The sequence below is a fragment of the Cnephaeus nilssonii genome, assembly GCF_951640355.1.
Source record: "Cnephaeus nilssonii genome assembly, chromosome: 1".
Classification (NCBI taxonomy): domain Eukaryota; kingdom Metazoa; phylum Chordata; class Mammalia; order Chiroptera; family Vespertilionidae; genus Cnephaeus; species Cnephaeus nilssonii.
This window is the reverse complement of record NC_137072.1, coordinates 20,431,466-20,456,760: the sequence shown is the minus strand read 5'-3', so window position 1 is coordinate 20,456,760 and position 25,295 is coordinate 20,431,466. Positions and strand designations below refer to the sequence as shown.

Below are 25,295 nucleotides of genomic sequence, written 5' to 3'. Positions count from 1 at the left end.
GGAAGATAAGGGAGCAGAAAACATCCAATAAGAAGAGCAAAAAGAAAAAATATTCCCTCCCCCCGCCCCCCCAAAAAATGAGGATAGTTTAAGGAGCCTCTGGGACAATTTCAAGCATATGAACATTCATATCATGGGGATATTGAAAGGAGAAGAGAGAGAGAGAGCAAGAAATTGAAAACCTATTTGAAAATATAATGACAAAACCCCCCATAACCTGGTAAAAGAAATATACATACAAGTCCAAGAATGCATAATCTCAAACAAGTTGAACCCAAAGAGGCCCATACCAAGACACATCATAATTAAAATGCCAAAGTTTAAAGACAAAGAGATAATCTTAAGAGTAACAAGAGAAAAGCCATTAGTTACCTACCAGGGCACTCCCATAAGACTGTCAGCTGATTTTTCATCAGAAACTTCACAGGTAAAAAGGGAGTGGCAAGGAGTATTCAAAGTGATGAAAAGTAAGGAACTACAACCAAGATTAATCTACCCAGCACAGCTATCATTTAGAATCAAAGGACAGATAACAAGCTTCCCAGGCAAGAAAAAGATAATGAAGTTCATGACTATCAAACCAGTATTAAAAGAATGTTAAAGGTGTTTTTTTTTAAAGAAGAAGAAGAAGAAGAAGAAGAAGAAGAAGAAGAAGAAGAAGAAGAAGAAGGAGAAGGAGAAGGAGAAGGAGAAGGAGAAGGAGAAGGAGAAGGAGAAGGAGAAGGAGAAGGAGAAGGAGAAGGAGAAGGAGAAGGAGAAGGAGAAGGAGAAGGAGAAGGAGAAGGAGAAGGAGAAGGAGAAGGAGGAGAAGGAGAAGGAGAAGGAGAAGGAGAAGGAGAAGGAGAAGGAGAAGGAGAAGGAGAAGGAGAAGAAGAAGAAGAAGAAGAAGAAGGAGAAGAAAAATGGCAGTGTATGTAAATGCAGTACTCACATCCTCCCATAACCACATAAAAATTACAACTAAACCAAAGAAATCTGGCAACTAGAGAATTAAAGAAGAAGCCACATTAAGACTAGTAGGAGGGCCAGAGTGTGGAATAAGCTGGTCTGATACCCATGTGTGACTTTTATTTTTAATCAGGAGAAATATCTTGGCTATGAAGGCTCCTGTGAGGAGCAAGGGGTCCCAGTCCCTGCCAGACCCCCAGCCCAGGGTTTCTGTGCTGGGAAAAGAAGTTCTCATAACTTCAGCCTGTAAAAACCAGCAGGGATTATGGCACAGAAGGTTGCTGAAGTACGAGGCAATTATTCTTAAAGGGCTGGTGCATGGGCTTACTTGAACTTATTCCCTCTGAGCTCCAGAGCTGGGGCAGCAGCTTGAAAGAATCCAAGGACATACAGGGAGAAACTAAATTTTCTGGCATCAGAGAAAAAACTGAGGGACAGCTTTCTCCCAGAAAAAGTGCTGACAGAGGCCATTGTTCCTTTGCTGAGACCTCCCTGCCAGAGAGTTGACAGGCAGTCGCCATATCTGAGACTCCATCAACCTGGCCCACACTTTTTACCCTTCATGGTGACTCCTAGAAACTCCATCCCACTCAATCTGCAGCCCTGCCCAAGCTGTTTGCAGTGTCTTTTCCATATGAATGGCCTGTCCTGGCTCAGGTTTCATACTTTCCTAAAATCTCTTAGAAAAGGAGAAGCTGGCCTCAGTGTGTCCATACCTCTTGTTAACTGGTCCCAGGCCCAGCACTGGCAGCAGCCTGTGTTGAGTCACAGCTTTGACTCTTCTGGGCACTTCCAAGCCCCAAAAAAGTAGCAGCCATCTGCAGATCACTCTGTAGCTTGTGCGGGGTGGCCCCAGGCAGAGCATAGGCAATAGCTGACTTTGCACCTCCAGGGAGGCCCCAGAGCCAGTACATCTGGCAGTCAGCTTCAGGCAATACCAGATTACAACCCTATCACATCCACAAGTGACGAACTCAAGGGGAATACTTAGTAAGCATTAAAGCCCCAATGAAGCAAGTCCGGCTGCATAGGGGTGTCTCCAGCACAGCAGCTCTTCTTCTGTAATTGCAGCTGATCTGCACAGCTGTTTGGCCTGTCCCTCCTAGTGATGCCAATATCAATCAAGGCTCAATTACCATAGGATAGGGCACATAGGGACATACCTAGAGTTCCCAGAAGTTAAGCCACTGGGCCCTACAGGACATCTACTACATAAGGTCACTCTACTAATTCCAGGAGACATAGCAGCTCTATTTAGTAGAGAGAAGTAAACACAGGAAAGCAGCCAATATGCAAACAAAGAAACATGTCACAAATGAAAAAAAAACAAACAAAAAAGAAACAGAAGAAATCTCCAGAAAAAGAACTAAATGAAATGGCAACAAGCAAAATACCAGATACTGAGTTCAAAACAATGGGTATAAGTATGCTCAAGGAACTTAATGAGAATTTCAAGGAACCTAGTGAGAACATCAACAATATAAAAAAGGACTAGTTAGAAATGATGGATACACTAACTGAAATGAAGACTAATTTACAGGGATCAACAGTAGAAGAGAGAACACTGATAAATCAGTGATTTGGACTATGAGGAAGCAAAACAAAACAAAAAAACACTCAATCAGAAGAGCAAAAAGAAAAAATAATCCAAAAATATGAAGATAGTGTAAGGAGCCTCTGGGACAACTTTAAGCATACCAACATTCACATAATAGGGGTGCTGGAAGGAAAAGTGAGGGAGCAAGAAATTGAAAACCTATTTGAAAAAATGACAGAAAACTCCCCTTACCTGGTAAAACAAAAACACATACAATTTCAGGAAGTGCAGAGAGTACCAACAAGATGAACTCAAAGAGGCCCACAGCAATACACAGCATAATTAAAATACCAAAGGTTAAAGATAAAAGAGGGAATCTTAAAAGCAACAAGAGAAAAGCAGTTAGTTACCTATAAGGGAGCTCCCATAAGACTGTCAACTGATTTCTCAACAGAAACTTTGTAGTCCAGAAGGGACTGACCAGAAATATTTAAAGTGATGGAAAGCGAAGACCTACAGCCAAGATTACTTTACCCAGGGAAGCCATCATTTAGAATTGAAGATCAGATAAAGAGCTTCACAGACAAAAAAAAAAAAAAGCTAAAGGAGCTCATCACCACCAAACCAGTATTTTGTGAATTATTAAAGGGTCTTCTTTAAGAAGAAGGAGGAAAAAAAAAAAAAAGGGATCAAAATGTGAACAATAAAATGGCAATAAATACATATCTATCAACAATTGAATCTAAAAATCAAAATAAATGAACAAGGAATCTAATTAACACAAGCTAATCAATACAATAAAACAGACATGGAAATATGGAACAGATTGATGAATCCTGGGGTGGTGGGGTGTGGGAAGAGATTAATCAAAGATCTTATATGCATACTAGAGGCCTGGTGCATGAATTTGCGCACGGGTGGGGTCCCTTGGCCTGGGCCCCACCCCGGCCGGCCTGGGGAAATAACTCTGGGAGGTTGGCTGGCCAGCCTGCTCTGATCAGGGCTGATTGGGGTCAGTCGTCTGGCGGGGGGACCACAGGAGGTTGGCTGCTACGGGAGGTTGGCTGTGGAAGCACACTGACCACCAGGAGGCAGCTCCTGCATTGAACGTCTGCTCCCTGGTGGTCAGTGTTCGTCATAGCAATTGGTTGACTGGTCGTTTGGTTGCTTAGATTTATATATATACTAGAGGCCCGTTGCAGGAAGATTCCTGCAATAGGGCTTTCTGCTGCAGGTTCCGCCGCCCCTCCTGCTTCCCACCCTACTCCCCCGCCCCGCCTGCTTCCCTCCCTTCTCCCCCGCCCTGCTTGCTTGCTTTTCCGCAGCTTCGCTCCCTTCTCCAGTGCTTGGCTTCTTTCTACGCTGTCTTCAGTCTTCGCTCTTGCCCGGATATGCAAATTAACCGCCATCTTGGTTGGGTTAATTTGCATACTCGTCCTGATTGGCTTGTGGGCGTGGCTTGTGGGCGTAGTGAAGGTACGGTCAATTTGCATGTTTCTCTTTTATTAGATAGGATAGATATGTATATATATATATATATATATATATATATATATATATATCTATAGAGAGAGAGAGAGAGAGAGAGACTAGAGGCCTGGTGCATGAAAATTCATGCACTCGGGGGGGGGGGGGCAGTCTCTCAGCCTGGCCTGCACCTTCTCACAGTCCAGGAGCCCTTGGGGGATTTCTGATGGGAGTCAGGAGTCGAACATCCTTAGTGCTACTACAGAGGTGGGACAGGCTCCCACCACCACTGCTGTGCTCGCCAGCCATCAGCCTGGCTTGTGATTGAGCGGTGCTATCCCTGTGGGAGTACACTGACCACCAGGGGGCAGCTCTGGCCTTGCCCCCCATCACCCCACTGATGCCATCAGTGGCCTCCCTCTGTGGAAGGCGACTGGTGGGCTGATCAGGGGCTGCGGCTGGCTAGCGAGCAGCCAGCCCTGCCCCCTGATCACTCCTCTGCAGCCACCAGTTGCCGCCACCCCCCCAATCACTGTACCCTCCCTCTGCCTGCTGGCACCTGCCTTGGCTGGCCTGGCACCACCCACTCACTGGCCCTGCCCCCCGCCAACCGGTCATTCTGCCTGCTGGGGTTCTTGTTCCAGCATTAAAAAGGGTTCAGCAATCTGGAGAAAAGCTGTGCATAGACTAAATAAGAGTCCAAAGACGAAAGAATTTTGAAAGGCACTGGGGGTCAGAGGAGCTTCAGCTAAAGGAGCTAAAGTTCTAGTTCTTCTTGTCTCAGGATCCCTGCTTTTTATTAACACAATTTGTCCTACGGCAAGGTGGAGATAATACACTTCAAAGGGTAGGGTACAGAAGCATTGTCAGATTGGGGAATAGCCTACAGCTGTTCAGGTGTTTGGCCAACAGTAGGCAATAACATGTAGATTAATATGCCCTGAGCTGTCTAGCAGCAAACCATCCTATTCAGGTTTGGGGGAAATGCTTTTTAGCCATTCTAACAGGTGATTACATATGTGACTCAGCCCTTGTTGAGCCCCCAAGTTTCTTCAACTGTTTGATAAAACTCTCGTAATTATGACATGCTGGAATTGGCTTCCGGCATCTGCCAACCAGTCGATTTGCAACCTGTCAATTAGGCTTTTATTATATGGGACTAGAGGCCCAGTGCACAATATTTGTGCACTGGGGCGGGGAGGTGTCCCTCAGCCTGGTGTGTGCCCTCCTCTCACAGTCTGGGAGCCCTATGATTGATCGCACCAACGAGGTAGGCCCTGCCCACCCAGCTGGGGCTCTTCAAGAGATTATCAAAAAGAGGTAGGTCCTGCCAACCCAGCTGGAGCTATGCGATGAATTGCCCCCACAGAAGGAGGCCCTGCCCACCTGCCACAGCTCGCTGGTTGGTGGCCTGGGCCTCCTTCTTTGGGATGATCATAGAGCTCCCCTCTGCAGGGCGATCATGGGGCAATGGCCAGGCCCCTGCCCAATCACAATGCACCCGCCTTGGCTGGCCTGGCACCAGTGGGTGTCATAGCATGCTCATCCAGAAGTTCATTCTGCTGTTCAGTCATTCAGTCGATTTGCATATTATGCTTTTATTATTATAGACTAGAGGCCCAGTGCACAACATTCATGCACGGAGGGGGAGAGGTCCCTCAGCCTAGCCTGTGTGGGAAGTGGGCCTAAGCCAACAGTTGGACATCCCCCGTGGGGTCTTTAGCCACCACCACTGCGTTCACCAGCCATGAGCTCGGCTTCTGGCTGAGCAGTGCTCCCCCTGTGGGAACACACTTGACCATCTTGGGGCAGCTCCTGTGTTGAGCGTCTGCCCCCTGGTGGTCAGTGCGCATCATAGTGACCGGTTGTTCTGCTGTTCAGTTGATTTGCATATTAACCTTTTATTACATAGGATATGCATCACCTATGAACAGACAATAGGGTGGTGAAGGCCTGGGGCAGGGTGTGAACTGGGTGGAGGAAGGCAATGGAGGGGGAGAAAGGGGAGTATCTGTAATACTCTCAATAATAAAGAGTTAAAAAAGAAGAAATCAAATATATGAATAATAAAATGGCAATAAATACATATCTTTCAACAATTACTTTAAATGTAAATGGATTCAATTATCCAATCAAAAGACATTCAGTGACTGAATAAAAAACAAAACAAGACCTTTACATATGCTGTCTACAAGAAGACTCACTTCAGATTAAAAGACCACACAGACTGAAAGTGAAATAATAGAAGAAGATATTTCCTGAATATAGAAACAAATAAACAAAAAATCTGGGTAGCAAATAAATAAATAAATAAATAAATAAATAAATAAATAAAAAGGTGGGGTAGAAATTTTTATACCAGACAAATTGACTTTAAAACAAAGGCTATAACAAAAGATGAATAAGACCCAGCCAATGTGGCTCAGTGGTTGCATGTTGACCTATGAACCAGGAGGTCATGGTTCGATTCCTGGTCCGGGCATATGCCCAAGTTGCAGGCTTGATCCCCAGTGTGGGACATGCAGGAAGCGGTTGATCAATGATTCTCTGTCATCATTATTTCTCTCTCTCTGTCTCTCTCCCTCTCTGAAATAATTTTTTTTAAAGAAAGGTGAAGAAGGACCCAGCAACTCCACTTTTGTGGTATTTATCTGAATAAACCTAAAACACTAAATAGAAAAGATATATACACATGTATATGTTTATTGCAGAATTATTTATAACTAGAGGCCTGATGCATGAATTCATGCACGGGTGGGGTCTCTCAGGGTGGCCTGTGGGGATCGAGCTGAAACCCGCAGTCCAATGTTGCCTGCCACTCCTGCCTGCTGCTCCCGCTCATCCTGGCCCCGCTGCACCTGCCGTGGGCTTGCACCGCTGCAGCAGCATTCGCCAGCCGTGAGCCCTGCATCTGGCATCTGTCTCGAAGGTGGTAGGGGGGGCCGGGATGTGACCGGCCCTCTAGACAGGCGGTGGGATGCCCTTGCCGGCCAGGGATCCGGACCTGTCCTGCCGATATTCGCGTTGGTTCTCAGGAGCCACCTAGCATCTGCTTTTACATCATTTCTTCCTTGCGGAGCGTCTAGGGAGGATAAGCGGCCGTGGTGCCCGAGGCCAACTTGCAGGAGGCCGGTGGCGCTGTTGAGATCATGCCGGCGGTGCCAGGTCATCAGTGCCCGGCCCCTTCTCCAGAGATTGGACCTGTGGGGCTACTAAGGGAGTGAGTGGCTGCCGCTGGGCCCAGGATGGGTCAGTCAGCTGAGCAGTGCTTCTGCTGTGGGAGCACACTGACCACCAGGGGGTAGCTCCTGCATTGAGCGCCTGCCCCCTGGTGGTCAGTGCCAGTCATAGCCACTGGTCATTCGGTTGCTTAGGCTTTTATATATATAGATAGCTAAGATATGGAAGCAACCTAAGTGTCTATCAATAAATTAAGGGATAAAGAAGAAGTTTTCAGTGCACATATACAATTAAATATTACTCAGCATAAAAAAGAATGACATCTTGCTATCTGTAACAATATAGATAGACCTAAGGGTATTGTGCTTAGTGAAATAAGTCAGTCAGAGAAAGATAAATGTCAGATGATTTCACTTATATATGGAATCTAAAAAACAAAATAAACAAACAAGCAGAACAAAAACAGTCTCATAGATACAGAGAACATTTTGATAGATGGTTGCCTGATGAGAGAGGTTTGTGGTGATGGGTGAAAAAGGTGAAAGGATTAAGAAGTACAAATTAAAAGTTACAGAATAATCATGGGGATACAAAGTACAGCATAGGGAATATAGTCAAAAATATTTCAATAACTACATATGGTGTCAGATGGGTATAAGGTTTATTGGGGTGATTACTTCATAAGTTATATAAATGTCTAATCATGGGATTGTACACCCTTGAACTAACATATTGTGTCAGCTGTAATTTAAAAATTAAAAAACTCAAATTACTTCAATGTTAACTTGCCAATAGCTCTAAGTTCTTTGATCTCTTGCAGTCACATAAGTTTAGAAAATAGTCTTAAAATGAAAAAAAAAAGTTGAAAAATTTTAAAAGACAGTGATTTTAGATTGTAAATCTCTTGAAGCAAGAGATCATATTTTATGTTTTTTTTGTCCTTTCCCAGAAACTTTACTTGTCCCCAGAAAACTTAATATCATAGTATTTATAGCATGGTAATTTAGTTATTATTTGAAATTTATTAAACATATTTTTATACTGGGCATCATTTACCTTTATAATTACAATCCTCAAATGGAATCATTAAGGTAACAGGTTAAAAATTAGTCTATGCTAGAATTGGGCTTTATTTACAAGTGACTTTTAGTATAAAAATGAATTCCATGGTACTAGGCACAAATTCCTTACTCTCCTTTTTCCCTTTGGAAATGACTGACTACTTGGATCTTGAGCTTTGATATTTCCCAACAGTCTTCCATGCCCACAAATGGTCAGACTGAGTTACTTCTTTACTAGAATGAGTCATCACTCTTCTGAAATTTTCACTTTACTCTATTATAGCTTAACTATATTGCATTGTAACAATTTATTTACACATCTGTATCTCACACCCGATTGAGCTATTTGGGTTCAGGCCCTCATCGTATGCCCTTAGTATCCAGAATAATGACTGTCAGGTACTATCTCCAAGCCTGTAAGGGCAGGGGTTCAATAAATGTTAAATAAGAACAGAAAGACATATGCAAATATCAAAGAAACATACCATCTAAACATCATATGTACTTACAACATAATTAAAGGATGTATCAGCAACCACTGCAAACTGACGGTACAATGTGTGCCTAGTAAACATCTCATTCTTAAGGACATGAAAACTGGGGGAAAAAAGCAACAGTAAAATTAGGATATATAGAAATCATAGGATAAAGCAAATCAGTATGATGTTTATGTAGTTAGGAACTAAAATTCTCAGTGTTAGAGCAAAAAAATAGGAGTAAAAATTTAAAAATATGAGTATGAACTGATTTCTTCTTTTATTTTTACAATTACATATTTTCCAGCTTTGAGAGACACTGAAGCAATAGCTACACTGTTTCAATGAGCCACCTGAGGGCGCAGGCTATGGTTTTAAAACATTTCTCCCTAAAATGAATCAGGGCATCGTTCAGAAATTGCTCTTTCTAGAACTAAAGCAATAAATAGACAAGATGAGTCTGGAGCATTTTATTGTTAAGGGAGTCATAAAAAATTATGTAAAACACACACCACAGAGTTGTTAATTATAAAGGGCTCCAATTAAGATTGGAGAAATTAAGCATAAAAATAATGATTATAATGTATTGAAGCAAATTTATATCTTAAAACTTTAAGAAATTCTCAGTCTATCTATATTGCAAATAATGCTAAAATTAGGAGATTCACTATCAAGAAAGCATGATCTGTAGAGGAAGCCAAGTGTATGCTGGACAACCTTTGGCAAGCGAGTAGGAAGAAAAAAATTACAGTATTCATCACACAAGGCGCTCTTAGAAGAGATTTCAGTTTGTGACTCCTGGATCAAAATCACTATGAGGTACCACTACAGAGTTACAAGGTTGACTAAAGCCAAAAAGACAGACAACAAATGTTGAAAAGGTCAGAGAGAAATTGGAACCCTCATTTATTGTGGAATTGTAAAATGGTGTAGCCACTTTGGAAAACAGTTTGGTAGTTTCTCAAAATGGTAAACAGAATTATCATGTGACCCAGTAATTCCTTCCTATGTGTATACACAAGAGAATTTAAAACATATGTTCACACGAATGTTAACAGCAGCATTATTTATAGTAGCCAAAAAGTGGAAAAAATTCAAATGTCTAAAAAGGAATGCATAAAAATGTGGTATAATCATACAATAAAATATTATTTGGCAGTCAAAAGTAGCAGAGTACTGATGTATTCTACAACATAGGGGAACTTGGAAACATGCCAAGTGAAAGAAGCTAGTCACAAAAGGCCACATATTTTATGATTCCACTTATATGAAATGTCCAGAATAGGCAAATCCTTAGCAACAGAAATCAGATTAGTGGTTGTTAGTGGTTGACAGGAAGGGGCATGGGAGGCGACTGCTAATGGGTATGGGGTTCCTTTTCGGGTTGATAAAAATGTTCTGATTTAGAAAGTGGTAATGGTTGCCCAACTCTGAATACACCAAATCCACATTTTAAAAAGGTAATTTTATGGAATGTAAACTATGCATCAATAGTTATTATACAGTAAGTTACTGTGTATGCTAAAAATGGAATCTTATGAATAAAGAAGAAAGAAAAAAGTAGAGTAACAAACAAGAACTTTAATATCATTATAATCTATACTAAAAAAAGAGTAATATGCTAATTAGACTGGGAGACCTTCCGGAGATCTTCCAGACATCATTCTGGACAAAGCCAGGGGCTTGGCCAGCCTGCAAAACGTCCCCAAACAGCCCTCAGCCCCTCCCCCAGGCCAGCCACACACCCCCGCGGGGACCCTCACCCCAATGGGGGTGAGCCAGCCTGCAAACAGCCATCAGTCCCTTGCCCATGCTGGCCACACACCCCAGCAGGGGCCCTCACCCCGGTGGAGGCATGGCCAGCCTGCGAACGAACGGCCCTTAGCCCCTCACCCAGGCCAGCTCCACCCCCTAAGGGGATCCCCACCCTGATCCGCGACCCCCTTCAGGGCAGACTAGCCGGCCCTGACCCATGCACCAGACCTCTATCTAGACCAATAAAAAGGTAATATGCTAATTAGACCAGGAGACCTTCTGGGAGACTTTCTGGATGTCCTTCCAGACAAAGCCATGGTGGTGGGGCCGAGGCAGAGGTGATTAGGGGCGGTCAGGCTAGGAAGGGAGGGCAGTTGGGGGTGATCAGGCTGGCAATGGGGAACAGTTGGGGGTAAGCAGGCTGGCAGTGGACGGCAGTTGGAGGTGAGCAGGCTGGCAGTGGAGGGCAGTTGGGAGTGATCAGGCTGGCAGGGGGGGCAGTTGGGGGCGAGCATGCTGGCAAGGGGTCAGTTGGGGGCAAGCAGGCTGGCAGGGGGACAGTTTGGGGCGAGCATGCCAGCAGGGGGGCATTTGGGGGCAATCAGGCTGGTGGGGAGCAGTTGGGGTGAGCAGGATGGTGGGGGGTAGTTGGGGGTGAGCAGGCTGGCAGGGGGGGGGTAGTTGGGGGCAAGCAGGCTGGCAGGCAGAGTGATTAGTGGCAATCAGGCAGGTAGGTGGGTGAGCGGTTAGGAGCCAGCGGTCCCGGATTGAGAGAGGGATGTCTGACTGCCAGCTTAGGCCAGATCAGGCCTAAACTGGCAGTCGGACATCCCCCAAGGGTTCCCAGATTGGAGAGGGTGCAGGCTGGGCTGAGGAACAACCCCCATGCATGAATTTCGTGCACTGGCCACTAGTAAACATATAAAAGAAAATAGAGAAGGAGAGAATCAAGATGGTGGCATAGGTAAATGCCTGTACTCACTGCCTCCCACAACCACATCAAAATTACAACTAAAATACAGAGCAACTATCATCCAGAACAGCCAGAAAGCTGGCTGAATGGAAGTACTACAACTAGAGAGGTAAAGACGAAAGCACACTGAGACTGGTAGGAGATGCGGAGGCCCAGAAAGGGCTGGTCTGGCACCCGGGTGAGCCGCTTTTTTAATCCAGAGGGAGATCGCCTCTATGAAGGTCCCCCAGAGGAGTGAGAGGTCCCAGCCCCACACCAGACCCCCAGCCCAGGGTTCCAGAGCCCGGAAAAGAAGTCCCTATGGGAGTAAGAACTACGGGCTGTAAAAACCAGTGCTGACTGGGGCTGAGTGACACACAGGCTGCTGGAGACCCAGCTGCTCCTCTTAAAAGGCCAACACCATGAACTGAACTTACAAGCTCCCACTTCCTCTGAGCTCCAGTGCCAGGTGAGGCTCTGGGAGTCCCAGACACATACAAGGAGAACTGGACTGTCTGGTATTGGGGCAGGAACTCAGGGGCAGCTTTCTTCCAGACGGAGGTGCTCACAGTGGTCATTGTTTCCATGCTGGGACCTCCCCAGTGCAGGGCTGACTGGCAGCCATTTCTGTTTGCTCCGCCCTGGTGATTCCCCCAAACCTTGCCCCACCCAATTTACAACCCCACCCAAGCTGTGCTCAATGGCTTTTGCATATGAATGGCCTGTCCTTTCTCAGGCTAAAAGTCTATCAAAAAAGCTGCAGCTGGGTCATGGGGCACCAAACCTATCAATAAAAGGCCCAAGACCTGGCACCAGCACCAGCCTGCCTTGCTTCACAGCTAGGCCTTGTCTGGGCATTTCCAAACCCGATACAAAGAGGAGGAATCTGCAGATCTTTCTGTAGCTCCTGCTGGCTGGCTCCAGGCAGTGGCTAACTTTGCACCTCCCTGGAGACCCAAGAGCCAGTGTACCCAGTGGTCAGTGTGAGACCATACCAGATTACAACTCTTCACATCTGTAAGTGACACACTCAAGGGGCAGACTCAATGAGCACCAAAGTCCCACTGAAGCAAGTCCTTCTCCATAAGGGTGTCTCCTGCACAGCAGCTCTCCCACTGTAGTCGCAGCTGGTCCCCACAGCCAATTGGCCTGGAGGTCAATTCCTCCCAGTGACACCAAGAGTAATCAAGGCTCAACTACAACAAAACTGTGCACACAGCCCACAAAGGGGTGCATCAAGAGTGTCTGCCTCAGGTGATTGGGGAGGCTGAGCCACTGGGCCCTATAGGACACCTACTACACAAGGCCACTCTATCAACTCAAGGAGACTTCACAGCTACCTAATAAATACAAACAAACATAGGGAAGCAGCCAAAATGCGGAGACAAAGAAACATGTCACAAATGAAAGAAATGAAAGAAAGCAAAGCACTAGATATATAGTTCAAAATCACAGTCATAAGGCTACTCAGAATCTTCTAGAAACCTCTGAGGAACTTAGTGAGACTTTCAAGGATCTTAGTGAGAATGCCAAAAAAATGGAAAAGGACCCAGTCAGAAATTAAGCATACACTGACTGAAATAAAGAATAATATACAGGGATTTAACAGTAGACTAGAGGATCCTGAGAATCAAATCAATGATTTAAAATATGAGGAAGCAAAATACACCCAATCAGCATAGCAAAAAGAAAAAAGAATCCAAAAATATAAAGATAGTGTAAGGAGCCTCTGGGACAACTTGAAGCATACCAACATCCAAATTATGGGGGTGCCAGAAGAAGAGAGAGAGCAAGATATTGGAAACCTATTTGAAGAAATAATGACAGAAAACTTTCCTTACCTGGTGACAGAAATAGACTTACAAGTCCAAGAAGCGCAGAGAACCCCAAACAAGAGGAATCTAAAGAGGACCACATCAAGACACATCATAATTGAAATGCCAAGGGCAAAAGACAAAGAGAGAATCTTAAAAGCAGCAAGAGAAAAACAGTTACCTACAAGGGAGTGCCCATATGACTGTCAGCTGATTTCTCAACAGAAACTGTGCAGGCCAGAAGGGAGTGGCAAGAAATATTCAAAGTGATGAACAGCAAGAACCTACAACCAAGATTACTCTACCCAGCAAAGCTATCATTTAGAATTGGAGGTCAGATAAAGAGCTTCACAGATAAGAAAAAGCTAAAGGAGTTCATCACCACCAAACCAGTATTATATGAAATACTGAAGGGTATTCTTTAAGAAGAGGAGGGAGAAGAAAAAGATAAAGATAAGAAATATGAACAACAGCCCTAGCTGGTTTGGCTCAGGGGATAGAATGTCAGTCTGCAGACTGAAGGGTCCCAGGTTTGATTCCAGTGACGTGCACATGCCCAGGTTGTGGGCTTGATTCACAGTGGGTGGCATGCAGGAGGCATCCAATCAATGATTCTGTCTCATCATTGATGTTTCTATCTTTCTCTCCCTCTCCCTTACTCTCTGAAATCAATAAAAAAATCAATAAAAATATATTTAAAAAATAGAAATATGAACAACAAAGTGACAACAAATACATATCTATCAACAATTGAATCTAAAAATCAGATGAATGAAAAATCTGATGAACAGAATAAACTGGTGAATGGAATAGAATCAGGGGGATGGAAATGGAACAGACTGATAATTCTCAGAGGGAAGGAGGTGTATGTGGGGGTGCAGGAAGAGATTAGACAAAGATCTTATATGCATATATGCATCACCTATGGACACAGACAATACGGTGGCAAGGGCCTGGGGTGGGGTGGGACATGGGTGGAGGGGAGCTATGGGGGGGGGGACATCTGTAATAATCTCAACAATAAAGATTAATTTAAAAAAAGAAAATAGAGGAAAAGATCAATAAAATAGACAAAAAATTGGGAATTTCAGTAGAGAAATTGAATTGATTTTTTTCTTCAAAAAAGAGTAACCATCCCTAGCCGGTTTTGCTCAGTGAATAGAGTGTTGGCCTGTGACTGAAGGGTCCTGGGTTCTATTCCAGTCAAGATCATGTACCTTGGTTGCAGGCTGTATCCCCATCCCTGGTCATGGTGCATGCTTGAGGCAACCAGTCAATGTGTCTCTTTCTCTGTCTTTTCCTCTCATTTCCACTCTCTCTAAAAATCAATGGAGAGATATCCTCAGGTGAGGATTAATAAAACAAAACAAAATAAAAAAGAGAGAGAAATCATCTTAGAACTGAAAACACCATATATAATATTAAGAACTCCATAGATGGGCTAAATAGCAGAATGGATATAACAGAACACAGGATTATTAATCTCAAAAGCAGATCAATTAGAAAATATACAAAAATGAAGCACAGTGAGAAAAAAAAAGCAAGCGCATAAGAGACAATGAGTAACAGTGAAAAGGAACAACATACATATAATTAGAATCCAAGAAAAAGGAGAGAATGAGGCAGAAGTAATATATGGGAAGATAATAGCCAAGAATATTCCAGAACTCAGGAAAGACAGTAACCCATAGATTCAAGAGCCAGACAGGATAAATCAAAGGAACTATACCTAGGCACCTCATTATAAAACCAATGTAAACCAAAGACAAAGAGAAAATCTTAAAGCACCCAGACATGGAGAAACACATTACCTTCAAAGGAGCAACACGACTGAGTGCTGATGTCTCACCATCAACAATGGAAGCCAACATTCCATGCAATGGTACCATTAACATGCCAAAGCATATAACTGCCAATACAGAAGTCTATACTGAGAGAAAATATTCTTCAACAATGAAGGTAAAACAAAGACATCTTCCTATAAAGAAAACCTGACAGAATTATTTGCCAGCAAACCTATATTAACAGAAAAACTAAAGAGAGCTGTTCAGACAGGAGGAAAATTATACTAGATGGAAACACATGAAACACATTAAAAGCAGGAAGAAATGGATGCTTAACAAAGAGTAAAAATATGGATTAATATAAGTGAATATTGACTATGCCAAACAATAATCATAATGTCCAATAAATAAAAATTTATAGAAAATTACAATGAAAATGTAAGAGGTTAAATTCAGTTAAAATAGTCTAAGGTTCTAAAATTCTTGGGGAAGTTGGATCAAATGGAGATTCATAGAAGACTTATATGTGAAGAATGTAGATTGAAGTTTTAAAAATAGAAAAGAGTAAATAACTAACAAGTTAATAGAAGAAAACATGAAATAAAAATAAACTTATTGGTCCAAAAAAGAGAAAAATAATCAGGTTAGCTAAATAGAAAACAATATATTGCCCTGACCGGTGTTGCTCAGTTGTTAGTGTGTCAGCCTGCACACCAAAGCGTTGCAGGTTCATTCCTGGGGCCCGGTTGGGGCATGTGGCATGTGTGAGAGGCAACCAATCGATGTGCTTCTCTCAAATTTCTCTCTCTCTCTCTCTCTCTCTCTCTCTCTCTCTCTCTCTCTCTCTCCTCCCTGCCCCCTCTTTTCCTCCCTCTTCCTGTCTTCCACTCTCTAAAAATCAATGGAAAAAAAATATCCTCAGGTGAAGATTAACAAAAAGAGAAAAAACAATATGTTAGATGCAAACCTAACTCTATCAGTAATTTCACTAAATATAAATGAATGAAGTATGCCAATAAAATAAAAGATTGGCAAAATATATTTAAAATCCAATTATGCAGCTTACAAGAGACATATTTAAATATAAAAATAAGGTAGGTTGATTTTAAAAAGCTGGAAAAAGTGCATCATGCAACCTTAACTGAAGAATAGTGATATAGTTATAGTATTAGATGAGGAGACATTAAGCCAAGAAGCATTATAGAGATGAAGAGGAATATCTGTCTCATAATGACACATATGAATGATAACTTCACAGGAAAATATCAGAATTCTAAATTTGTAGGTATCTAGCAACATAGCTATAAATTATTTAAAACAAAAATTGACAGAACTAAAAGGAGAAATAAAGAAATCTATAAACATAATGGGGAATGTAATACTCCTCTCTCAATAGTAACTGCAGCAAAAAAATCAGGAAGTATATAAAAGATATGAACAACACAGTAAAGTTGATGTAACTGAAATATATAGAACACTACACCCGACAATGATAGAATTTTTATACTTTTTAAGTGTTCATGGAACATTTTAAAAATTGACCATATACTGAATCATAAAACAATCATTAAAGAATTTTAACAGATTGAAGTAATTCAGAGTATGTTCTCAGAACACAGCAGTATTAAACTAGAAATATAACTAGAAAATCTTAATTACCTGGAAATGAAATATATCACTTCTAAATAACCCATGGATGAAAGATGAAATCAAATAGAATTTAGAAAATATTTTATACTGAATTATAATAAATATAAAACATGTTACAATTTGTGAGATGTAGCTTGCGCAGTGCCTAGAGGACTATGTATAGCCTTAAATTTATATATTAGAAGAAAAAATCTGAAAATCAGTGATCTAATTCCTTTTCAATAAGCTTGTAAAAGGACAGAAAATCATGAATAAAGTAGAAAGAGGAAAATAATAAAGGTAACAACAGAAGTAAATTAAAAGAAAACAAACATATGATAAAAATTCAGCAAAGGCCAAAGTATTTCTTTGAAATAAATAGTAACACTAAGAAACTAATTCTTAACAAGGTTGATGAATAAAAAAGAAAACACAAATTATTAGTATCAGAAATTAAAAAGGAAAAGAATAGATGAGCTATAAAATTAATCACAAGTACACAAAGAAAGATTTGAATTTTTTCTGAAGTTTAACTGAGTTGAGACAATATACAGAGATGCTGTGTGGATCTGTGTCTAGAGTAAGCTGTCATCTAACAACTTGGTCAGTGATATTCATAGAGTAAGTAGCATGGGCATCCATCCTGAAAACCTCATAAATCTTGGGTGGCCAACAGTTTTAAAAAATCAGTGAAAATTCCATAAAAAAGACAACATAAATTATTAGAAGAATCAGGAACTCTGAGTACCTCAATATCTATTTAACAAAATAAATGTTATTTAAAACTTCCCCCAAGGGAATGAAAAACGTTAAAGTCGGATAGTGGTTACCCTAGAGCAGTGGTCGGCAAACTCATTAGTCAACAGAGCCAAATATCAACAGTACAACGATTGAAATTTCTTTTGAGAGCCAAATTTTTTAAACTTAAACGTCTTCTAACGCCACTTCTTCAAAATAGACTCGCCCAGGCCGTGGTATTTTGTGGAAGAGCCACACTCAAGGGGCCAAAGAGCCACATGTGGCTCACGAGCCGCAGTTTGCCGACCACGGGCCTAGAGGAAGAAGAGGCAATAGGCACTGCGTGGGCCTGTAGGGGCAGGTGTTCACCTGTCGGTTATTCTTTATACTGTACTAGTATAGCTTAAGTATTCTTTTGTATATATTCAATGTTGGATAAAATACATTTTTTAGAAGTACTAAAAAAAAGTATGAATGTAAATCAGAGACCTGTGTCCACATTTGAGATCTGCCACTCTTTAGAATGACATATTCTGACATATTACTCTACTTCTTTGAGCTTCACTTTCATCAGAAAAGTTGAGTTCATAGTATTAATGACTATCTACACTTGTAGTGAAGATCTAATGCACATAAAGTGACTAAGATTGCCTCTGGCACCTGTCTAGAAATTAAAACATTAATTTTATATGTATACACTACACACACCACACACATAACACCCTAACACAATTAGCAACTACCATTTTTAATGCACCGAATGGCAAACCCACTTTGTCTTTTCCCTCATTGGGAAGAGATGTGAATCGGCCCAGCCTTGAAGAGACACGGTGACTTTTCTGACTGGAGAGAGGACTCATCCAGCTGATTCCTTGTTCCTTTGGTGGCTGTCTATTACCTCCCTTGCCAACTGGAAGTGCCAGAGTTACAGGAGTAGTAACCAATTCCTGACTTTTCCTGCTGCTGCAAATCCAACTAGTGCACGCTTAATAAATATTAAATGAATGAATAATTGAAAGGATAAATTAACTGTGCTGGATGCTCAATATGAAGATAGAGGCAGTGTGATCCTGGCCTGGATTCTTATCTGTACTTGTCTGGAACATGTTCTCATGAAGTTTGCTTTCCCTGTCAGTCCCCACAGCCGGGAAAGGGGTTGGGGGGCGGGGGCACTTATGGCCCCTGACAACGTACTCCTCTTTGACCTGCTCCGGATGCTGGGAATGACACAGGTGAGCTGGGCAGTGGAAAGTACAGAGTGCTCTCTAGCTCTGCATATTCTGTTGTGCCTCCAGGTGCTAGTCCACAGCAAGAGGAAAAGGGGCTCCACTTCCTGGATCTGGTGGATTTTTTTTCCTTCTTAGCCTAGGAGATGGGCAGTTGCCAGGGGTGTATGGGGGTGCTCGCCCTCCAGTGAGTTTAGCTGGTATCTCAGCAGGCTGGCCTGCAGCACCTCAGTGGCCTTTCCACCACCCAGGGGGCCACTGATAGACCCGCCACAAGGTCTGAATCTCAGCCTGAGGGGAGAAGAGTTCTCACTTTTCCTCAGCCCTAGAGGCAGAATCTGCTTCCTACATTATGTAACCCTTCTATTCTTTAGAGTTCTCTTTACCTCCTTTAGTAGTTAACCACTTTCTATTAGTTAATACTTCTTTGATATAGAATTTCTTTGTTCAAATTCTGACTGATTCACCTAATAATGTCAAAGATGTGCACATCCAAAGTGGTGGACTGGATTACTCTCCACATTTGGTGAACCCTTCCTGCCATGCCCATCCCCATGAGAAGACAATATTTTACCACTGTCTTGAACTTAGGCCCATACAACATGTTTTGTCTAATAAAAGTGCTAACAGAAAGTGGTTTGTGTCACCTCTTTGTAGAAACTTTAATCGTGGTTTGCTATCTCTCTCTTGTCTTTGCCAAGACAGTATTCTAAGTAGAAAATGCTGTATCAGCCTGGGCTCTAGAGTGAAGACAACAATGAACAGTGCCACAGGACATGCAGAATGAATGAAAAAGTTATTGTTATTTGAAACCACAAAAATGTTCAGGTTGTTTGTTACTGCAGCATAAACTAGCAGATTCTGATGGAATTGCCCTATGACTCAGAAATTCCTCCTGGAGATGTATATTTGTAAACCAATTTTTGTACGAGAAGATAGGAGATACGACCAAGAATGTTTATCACAGCATTGTTTGTATTAGTGAAATATTGGAAGCAATCTAAATATCTTAAATGAGGGAAGGGATAAATAAAGTGTAGAATGTTTATATTTATAATGTATAATATTATACAGCACTTGAAATATAGAAACTACATCTTAAGTATTAACTTGAATAAATTTCAAAATTATAACAAGTGAAAAAATTGTTAAGTACATTATGATTGTTAACGTACATTATATATACTTTTAAAGCACACAAAATACTTTTTATTATTTATCTTTACTCAGATATAAATTTATAGTAAAAAATATTTAAAAGGTGAAAGAAAGAATCAACACTAAATTTATAGGTAGACATCTGAGAAATAAACGAGAGGAATAGGATTGGAGTAGGGGTACAAAGAGAATTTAAATGTTTTAAATTTTTAAAAAAAAAACTACATCTTTTTAAAAATATATTTTTATTGATTTCAGAGAGGAAGCAAGAGAGGGAGAGAGATAGAAACACCAATGATGAGCAAGAATCATTGATCAGCTGCCTCCTGCACACCCCACACTGGAGATTGAGCCTGCAACCTGGGCATGTGCTCTTGACTGTAATCGAACCTGGGACACTTCAGTCCACAGGCCAACACTGTATCCACTGAGCCAAACCAGCTAGGGCAAAACTACATCTTTTGATCCATCAAAACTACTTCTAGGCATCTATCTTACAATAATAATAGCAATAGTGTGTTAGGAAAACACAAAAATATTCAATGCAGCATTGTTTGTAATGGAAAAAATTAATCAGCCTAACTGGTTAGATAAATTATAATGCACATATATAAGAGGACTATGTTGCCAGTAAAATGAATGAAGTGTATCTAAATGACCTGATGAAGAAGGCTGTCCAAAATAGTATTAAATAAAAAGGGCAAATTACAGATTAATTTGTACAAGATGATTCTAACTTTTGTAAAAATATGTTATATAATGAATAATGCTGCATATTCAATAAAAGCTGAATATGCTAAGTGTCTGACCGAGCAGTCGGTCGACCAGTCCCTATGACGTGCACTGCAGACCATGGAATATCATCAATATCTTATTTTTATATCCTTTAGATATATACCCAGAAGTGGGATTGATGGATCATATGATAGTTCTATTTTTAATTTTTTAAAGGTTTTTATATTTTATTTGTAATTTTGTTGTTGTTGTTAATTCTCACTAGAGGATATTTGTCCATTGATTTTTTATTTATTTATTTTTTTAGACAGTGGAAGGGGATGGTAGAGACACACAGAGAGAAACATTGATATGAGAGAGAAAAATCAATTGATTGCCTCCGGAGCCAGGAATTGAGCCTGCAACCTAGGTATGTGCCTTTGACTGGAATTAAACCTGGGAACCTACATTTAGCAGGCCGACGCTTTATCCACTGAGCAAAACCAGCTAGGGCTCTATTTTTAACTTTTTAAAGACCTTCCATACTGTTTTCTATTGTGGCTGAAGCAATTTACATTCCCACTAACAATACACAAGTGTTTTGTTTTCTCCACATCCTCGCCAATACTTGTTAGGATTGTTTTATTTATTTATTGATGATAGCCATTCTAATAGGTGTGAGATGATACCTTATTGTGATTTTGATTTGCATTTCCCTGATGATTAATGATTTTGAGCATCTCTTCATGTACTTGTTTGCCATCTGTATGTCTCCTTTGGAAAAATGTCCATTCAGTTCCTCTGCCCATTTTATAATTGTACTAGAGGCCCGGTGCATGAAATTCCTGCATGGGTGGGGTCCCTCTGCCTGGTCGGTGATCAGGACCCATCAGGGCCATCTCGCCCAGTCCTGATCAGGACTGATCGGGGCCAGTGGCTGGGGAGTGACTGTGGGAGGGACTGTGGGATGGCTCCAGGGCGTGTCTGGCCCCGTCTCGCACAGTCTCAATTGGCCGGACCCCAGCATCAAGCTAATCTACCAGTCGGAGCATCTGCCTCCTGGTGGTCAGTGCACGTCATAGGGACTGGTCGACCGACTGCTCGGTCAGACACTTAGCATATTCAGCTTTTATATATATATAGACTAGTGGCCTGGTGCACAAAATTTTTGTGCATTAAAAAGGAATTAATTAGAGGAAATGTTTTAATATTGCTATTAGATGAGAGAAAATTAGTAAAATATATATGAAAATCTTCCTTCTGTTAGAGTCTGGGGGTTGCCGTGGGACCCAGAGTCAAGTCTCCGCCCACCCGTGCTTGCCTCGAAATCTTGCGAGACTCAGACCCGGCCACCCCCACCCCCATTGGGCGAGATCCAGAACTGGCCAGCCCCACCCCCGTCAAGCCATGCCAGGCAGGGTGAGCAGCCTCAGTTCCCCTGATCCGAAGCCAGGAGGGGGGGCACAGCCTCAGGTCCCCTGTCAAGCCCCGCTGGGTGGGGAGCGCAGCCTCAAGTCCCCCGGCGCACCCTCAGGTCCCCCAACCTGGCGCCAGGTGGGGGTGTGGCCTGAGGTCCCCGGCTCAGCACTGGGATGGGGGACACGGCCTGAGGTTCCCCGGCCCCAGGCGGGGGTGCAGCCTGAGATCCCCCGGCCTGGCGCTGGGGCAGGGGGAGCAGCCTGAGGTCCCCCAGCCCAGTGCCGGGGCGGGGACGTGGCCTGAGGTCCCCCAGCCTGAGCCGGAGCAGTGGGCACATCTTGAGGTTCTCTGTCAAGCCCCACCAGGTGGGAGGCACGGCCTGAGGTCCCCACCCTGGCCTGGCGCCACACAGCCTCAGGTCCCTGCTGATCGCTTGTTATGGCTCCATATGGGAACCCTGCCTCCACTGTGGGCGCAGCCATCTTGTGATGACGTGAGTGTCAATTTGCATATTCCCTCTTTATTATATAGGATTGTAACTCACGGAGTGGAATGCTCAGCCCACACTTTCCCTCCAGCCCATGGTCTTAGAGACCTCATGTCCTTCCAAGGCTCTGCTCACCCTCTTCAGCTGCCACATGAAGTAAATTGCATCATGTGGGTGGAAACCCTTTGTAGGCTCCATGGGTGTGTCTTTACTTCACTGCAGTTCCGATTACCCCAACATAAGGAGAGACACCCTCATTATCAGGTAACACCATTGTGGTAAGACCCCTGCTCAGCCTACTAAATAGGCCATGGGTCACCCTAGATGGTTTTGCTCAGTGGATAGAGCCACAGCCTGCAGAATGAAGGGTCCTGGGTTCGATTCTGGTCAAGGGAACATTCCTGGGTTGCAGGCTCAGTGCAGGAGGCAGCAGATCGATTCTCTCTTATCATTGATGTTTCTATCTCTCTCCCTCCTCCTTCCTCTCTGAAATCAATAAAAATATATTAACAAAAATAAAAATAAGTAGGCCATCAATCAAACGTCACTGCTCTCCATCCATCCAGTACCCTCACACCCTCTTTTGTCTTTGTCTCCCCCCGCCCCCCCCCACACACACACGCTGCTGAGGTCTGTAAAATGGGGTCAGGATTTCTACTTCAACCAAGGGCTACACTTCTGCACAGCCCTCCTTCTCCGCCCATCTCTGCCCCAGTCCTGTGGGGTCTCTTCCTCCCTCCCCTCCATCTAACTTGGTGGGCCCTGCTCTGCCCCATCCTCCTGGGACCTCCTCTTTGCAGCCTCCCCCTTTCTCCTCCAGGGGTGGAGCTCCACAAAGGCTGTGCAGGGAGAGCCCAGATGGGGCCTTGGAGGAGAGCTGGGGTGACAAGTCACAGGGAGGAGAAGGGAGGGATGTGGAGCCTGCCCTGTGGGAGAGGCACCGGGCTCCTTGGCTGCCCCCACCCAGCAGCTTTTCTAGGCCCCTGCGCAGCTGTCACCCTCCACCACTCGCTGCCTCCTGCTTCCTTTCAAGTTTTGGACTCGGTTTCTCCAACTCAGCTCCACCCCCTTCTCTGCTGCGTCCCTGGGAGCCTGAAGCCGCCCCTTGGCCTCAGGCAGGCGCGCCTGGCCCGTCTCCCCATAATGGTGCTACCCACTCTCCTGGAGTAGATAGTGAAACTTAACAAATAAAAAGAAGCAGCTCTGAAGATTATAAATTGTGCACTGAGAATGCCATAGGCTGTAGAGAGCTGTGCAGTCCACGGCTCTGGGATCAAGTGTAGCAGCCTCCTGCACCACCCAGTCCCTCCTGGCTTCTGCCCCTGCCTGTCTCCACCTGGGGCTCGGGCCAAACCCTGGGAGCTTCCAGACAGCTCTCATCTCACACCTCACTTTCCAATCCAGCCCACAAGCGCCCACAGCAAGTTAACCTATCAGTCAGAGCGTCTGCCTCCTGGTGGTTAGTGCACATCATAGCGACTGGTCGAGCTGTCAAACTCCCAGCCGAACTCTAGTGGAGGGCACAATTTACATATTAGGCTTTTATTATATAGGATTGTTTGTTTTTGTCATTTGTTGTTGTTGTTGTTTTGCTATTGAGTTGTGTGAGTTCTTTTCTTTGCTTTTGTTAATCCCCACCTGAGGCTACTTTTCCATTGATTGTTTTAGAGAGAGTGGAAGAAAGAGGGAGAGACACAGAGAAAGAAACATTGATGTGAGAGAGACACCGAGATTGGTTGCCTCCAGCAGGTGCCTGAGGATGGAGCCTGCAATCCTTGACTGAAATTGAACCCCCTGCCCTTCAGTCACAGGCTGATGCTCTAACTACTGAGCAAAACTGGCTAGGGCTATGTGAGTTCTTTCTATATTTTTGGATATTAACCCTTTTTCATATATATGATTTCCAAGTATTTTCTCCCATTTTGTAAGTTGTCATTTACTTTTGATGATGATTTCCTTTGCTGTGCAGGAGCTTTTTAGTTTGATGTAGTCCCATTTGTTCAATTTTGGTATTGTGGCCTTTGCTTTTTGTTTCAAATCCAAAATATCATTGCCAAGACTAATGTCAAGAAGTTTACTTTTTGTTTTCTTCTAGGAATTTTAGTTTCAGATCTTAGATTTAAGACCTAATCCATTTTGAGTTTACTTTTGTGTACAGGGTAAGACAGGGTTCCAGTTCCATTCTTTTGGGTGTGGCTGTTCAATTTTCCCAACAACACAATTCATTGAGGAGACTGTCCTTTCCCTGCTGAGTATTCTTGGCTTCTTTGTCATAAATTAATTGACCATATATGTGGGTTTACTTCTGGGTTCTCTCTTTTTTTTCCATTGATCTGAATGTCCATTTTTATGCCAAATACTTTATTGTTTTGATTATTATAGCTTTGTACTATAGTTTGAAATCAGGAAGCATGATGCTTCTAGCTTTGTTCTTTTTCAAGATTGTATTGGCTATTTGTGGGTGTGTTTTGTTTTGTGTGTGTGTGTGTGTGTGTGTGTGTGTGTGTGTGTTTCTACACACATTTTAGAATTGTTTTTCCTATTTCTTTGAAAAATTCCATTGGAATGTTGATAGGGATTGCATTGAATCTATAGATGGCTTTGGGTAATATGGACATTTTAAGAATATTAAATCTTCCAATTCATGAGCACAGAGGATTTTTCCATTTATTTTCATCTTCTGCAATTTTATTCATCAATGAAATAATGTTCACTATACAGATCTTTCACTTCTTTGGTACGTTTATTCATAAGTATTTCATTCTGTTTTTATATAGTTTTTGTTTGTTTGTTTTTAAATATATTTTAATTGGTTTTGGAGAGAGAGGAAGGGAGATTGTAAGAGAGAAACATCAATGAGAAAGAAACATCAATTGGCTGCCTCCTGCATAATCCCTTACTGGGGATCAAGTCCACAATCCAGGCATGTGCCCTGATTGAGAATCATGGG

The 25,295-nt window shown here is 42.7% G+C and overlaps 1 protein-coding gene across 1 annotated transcript in view; it reads right to left on the bottom strand.

Moving 5' to 3' along the window:
- Positions 1-25,295, bottom strand: part of LOC307102562 (uncharacterized protein C10orf67, mitochondrial) — a gene marked incomplete at both ends in the record, with an annotated part of 171,412 nt that overhangs the window by 37,392 nt on the left and 108,725 nt on the right. The window contains one exon of the mRNA XM_079776167.1: positions 8,703-8,790. Coding sequence (XP_079632293.1) covers positions 8,703-8,790 — 88 coding nt within the window. The remainder of the gene's footprint in view (positions 1-8,702; positions 8,791-25,295) is intronic.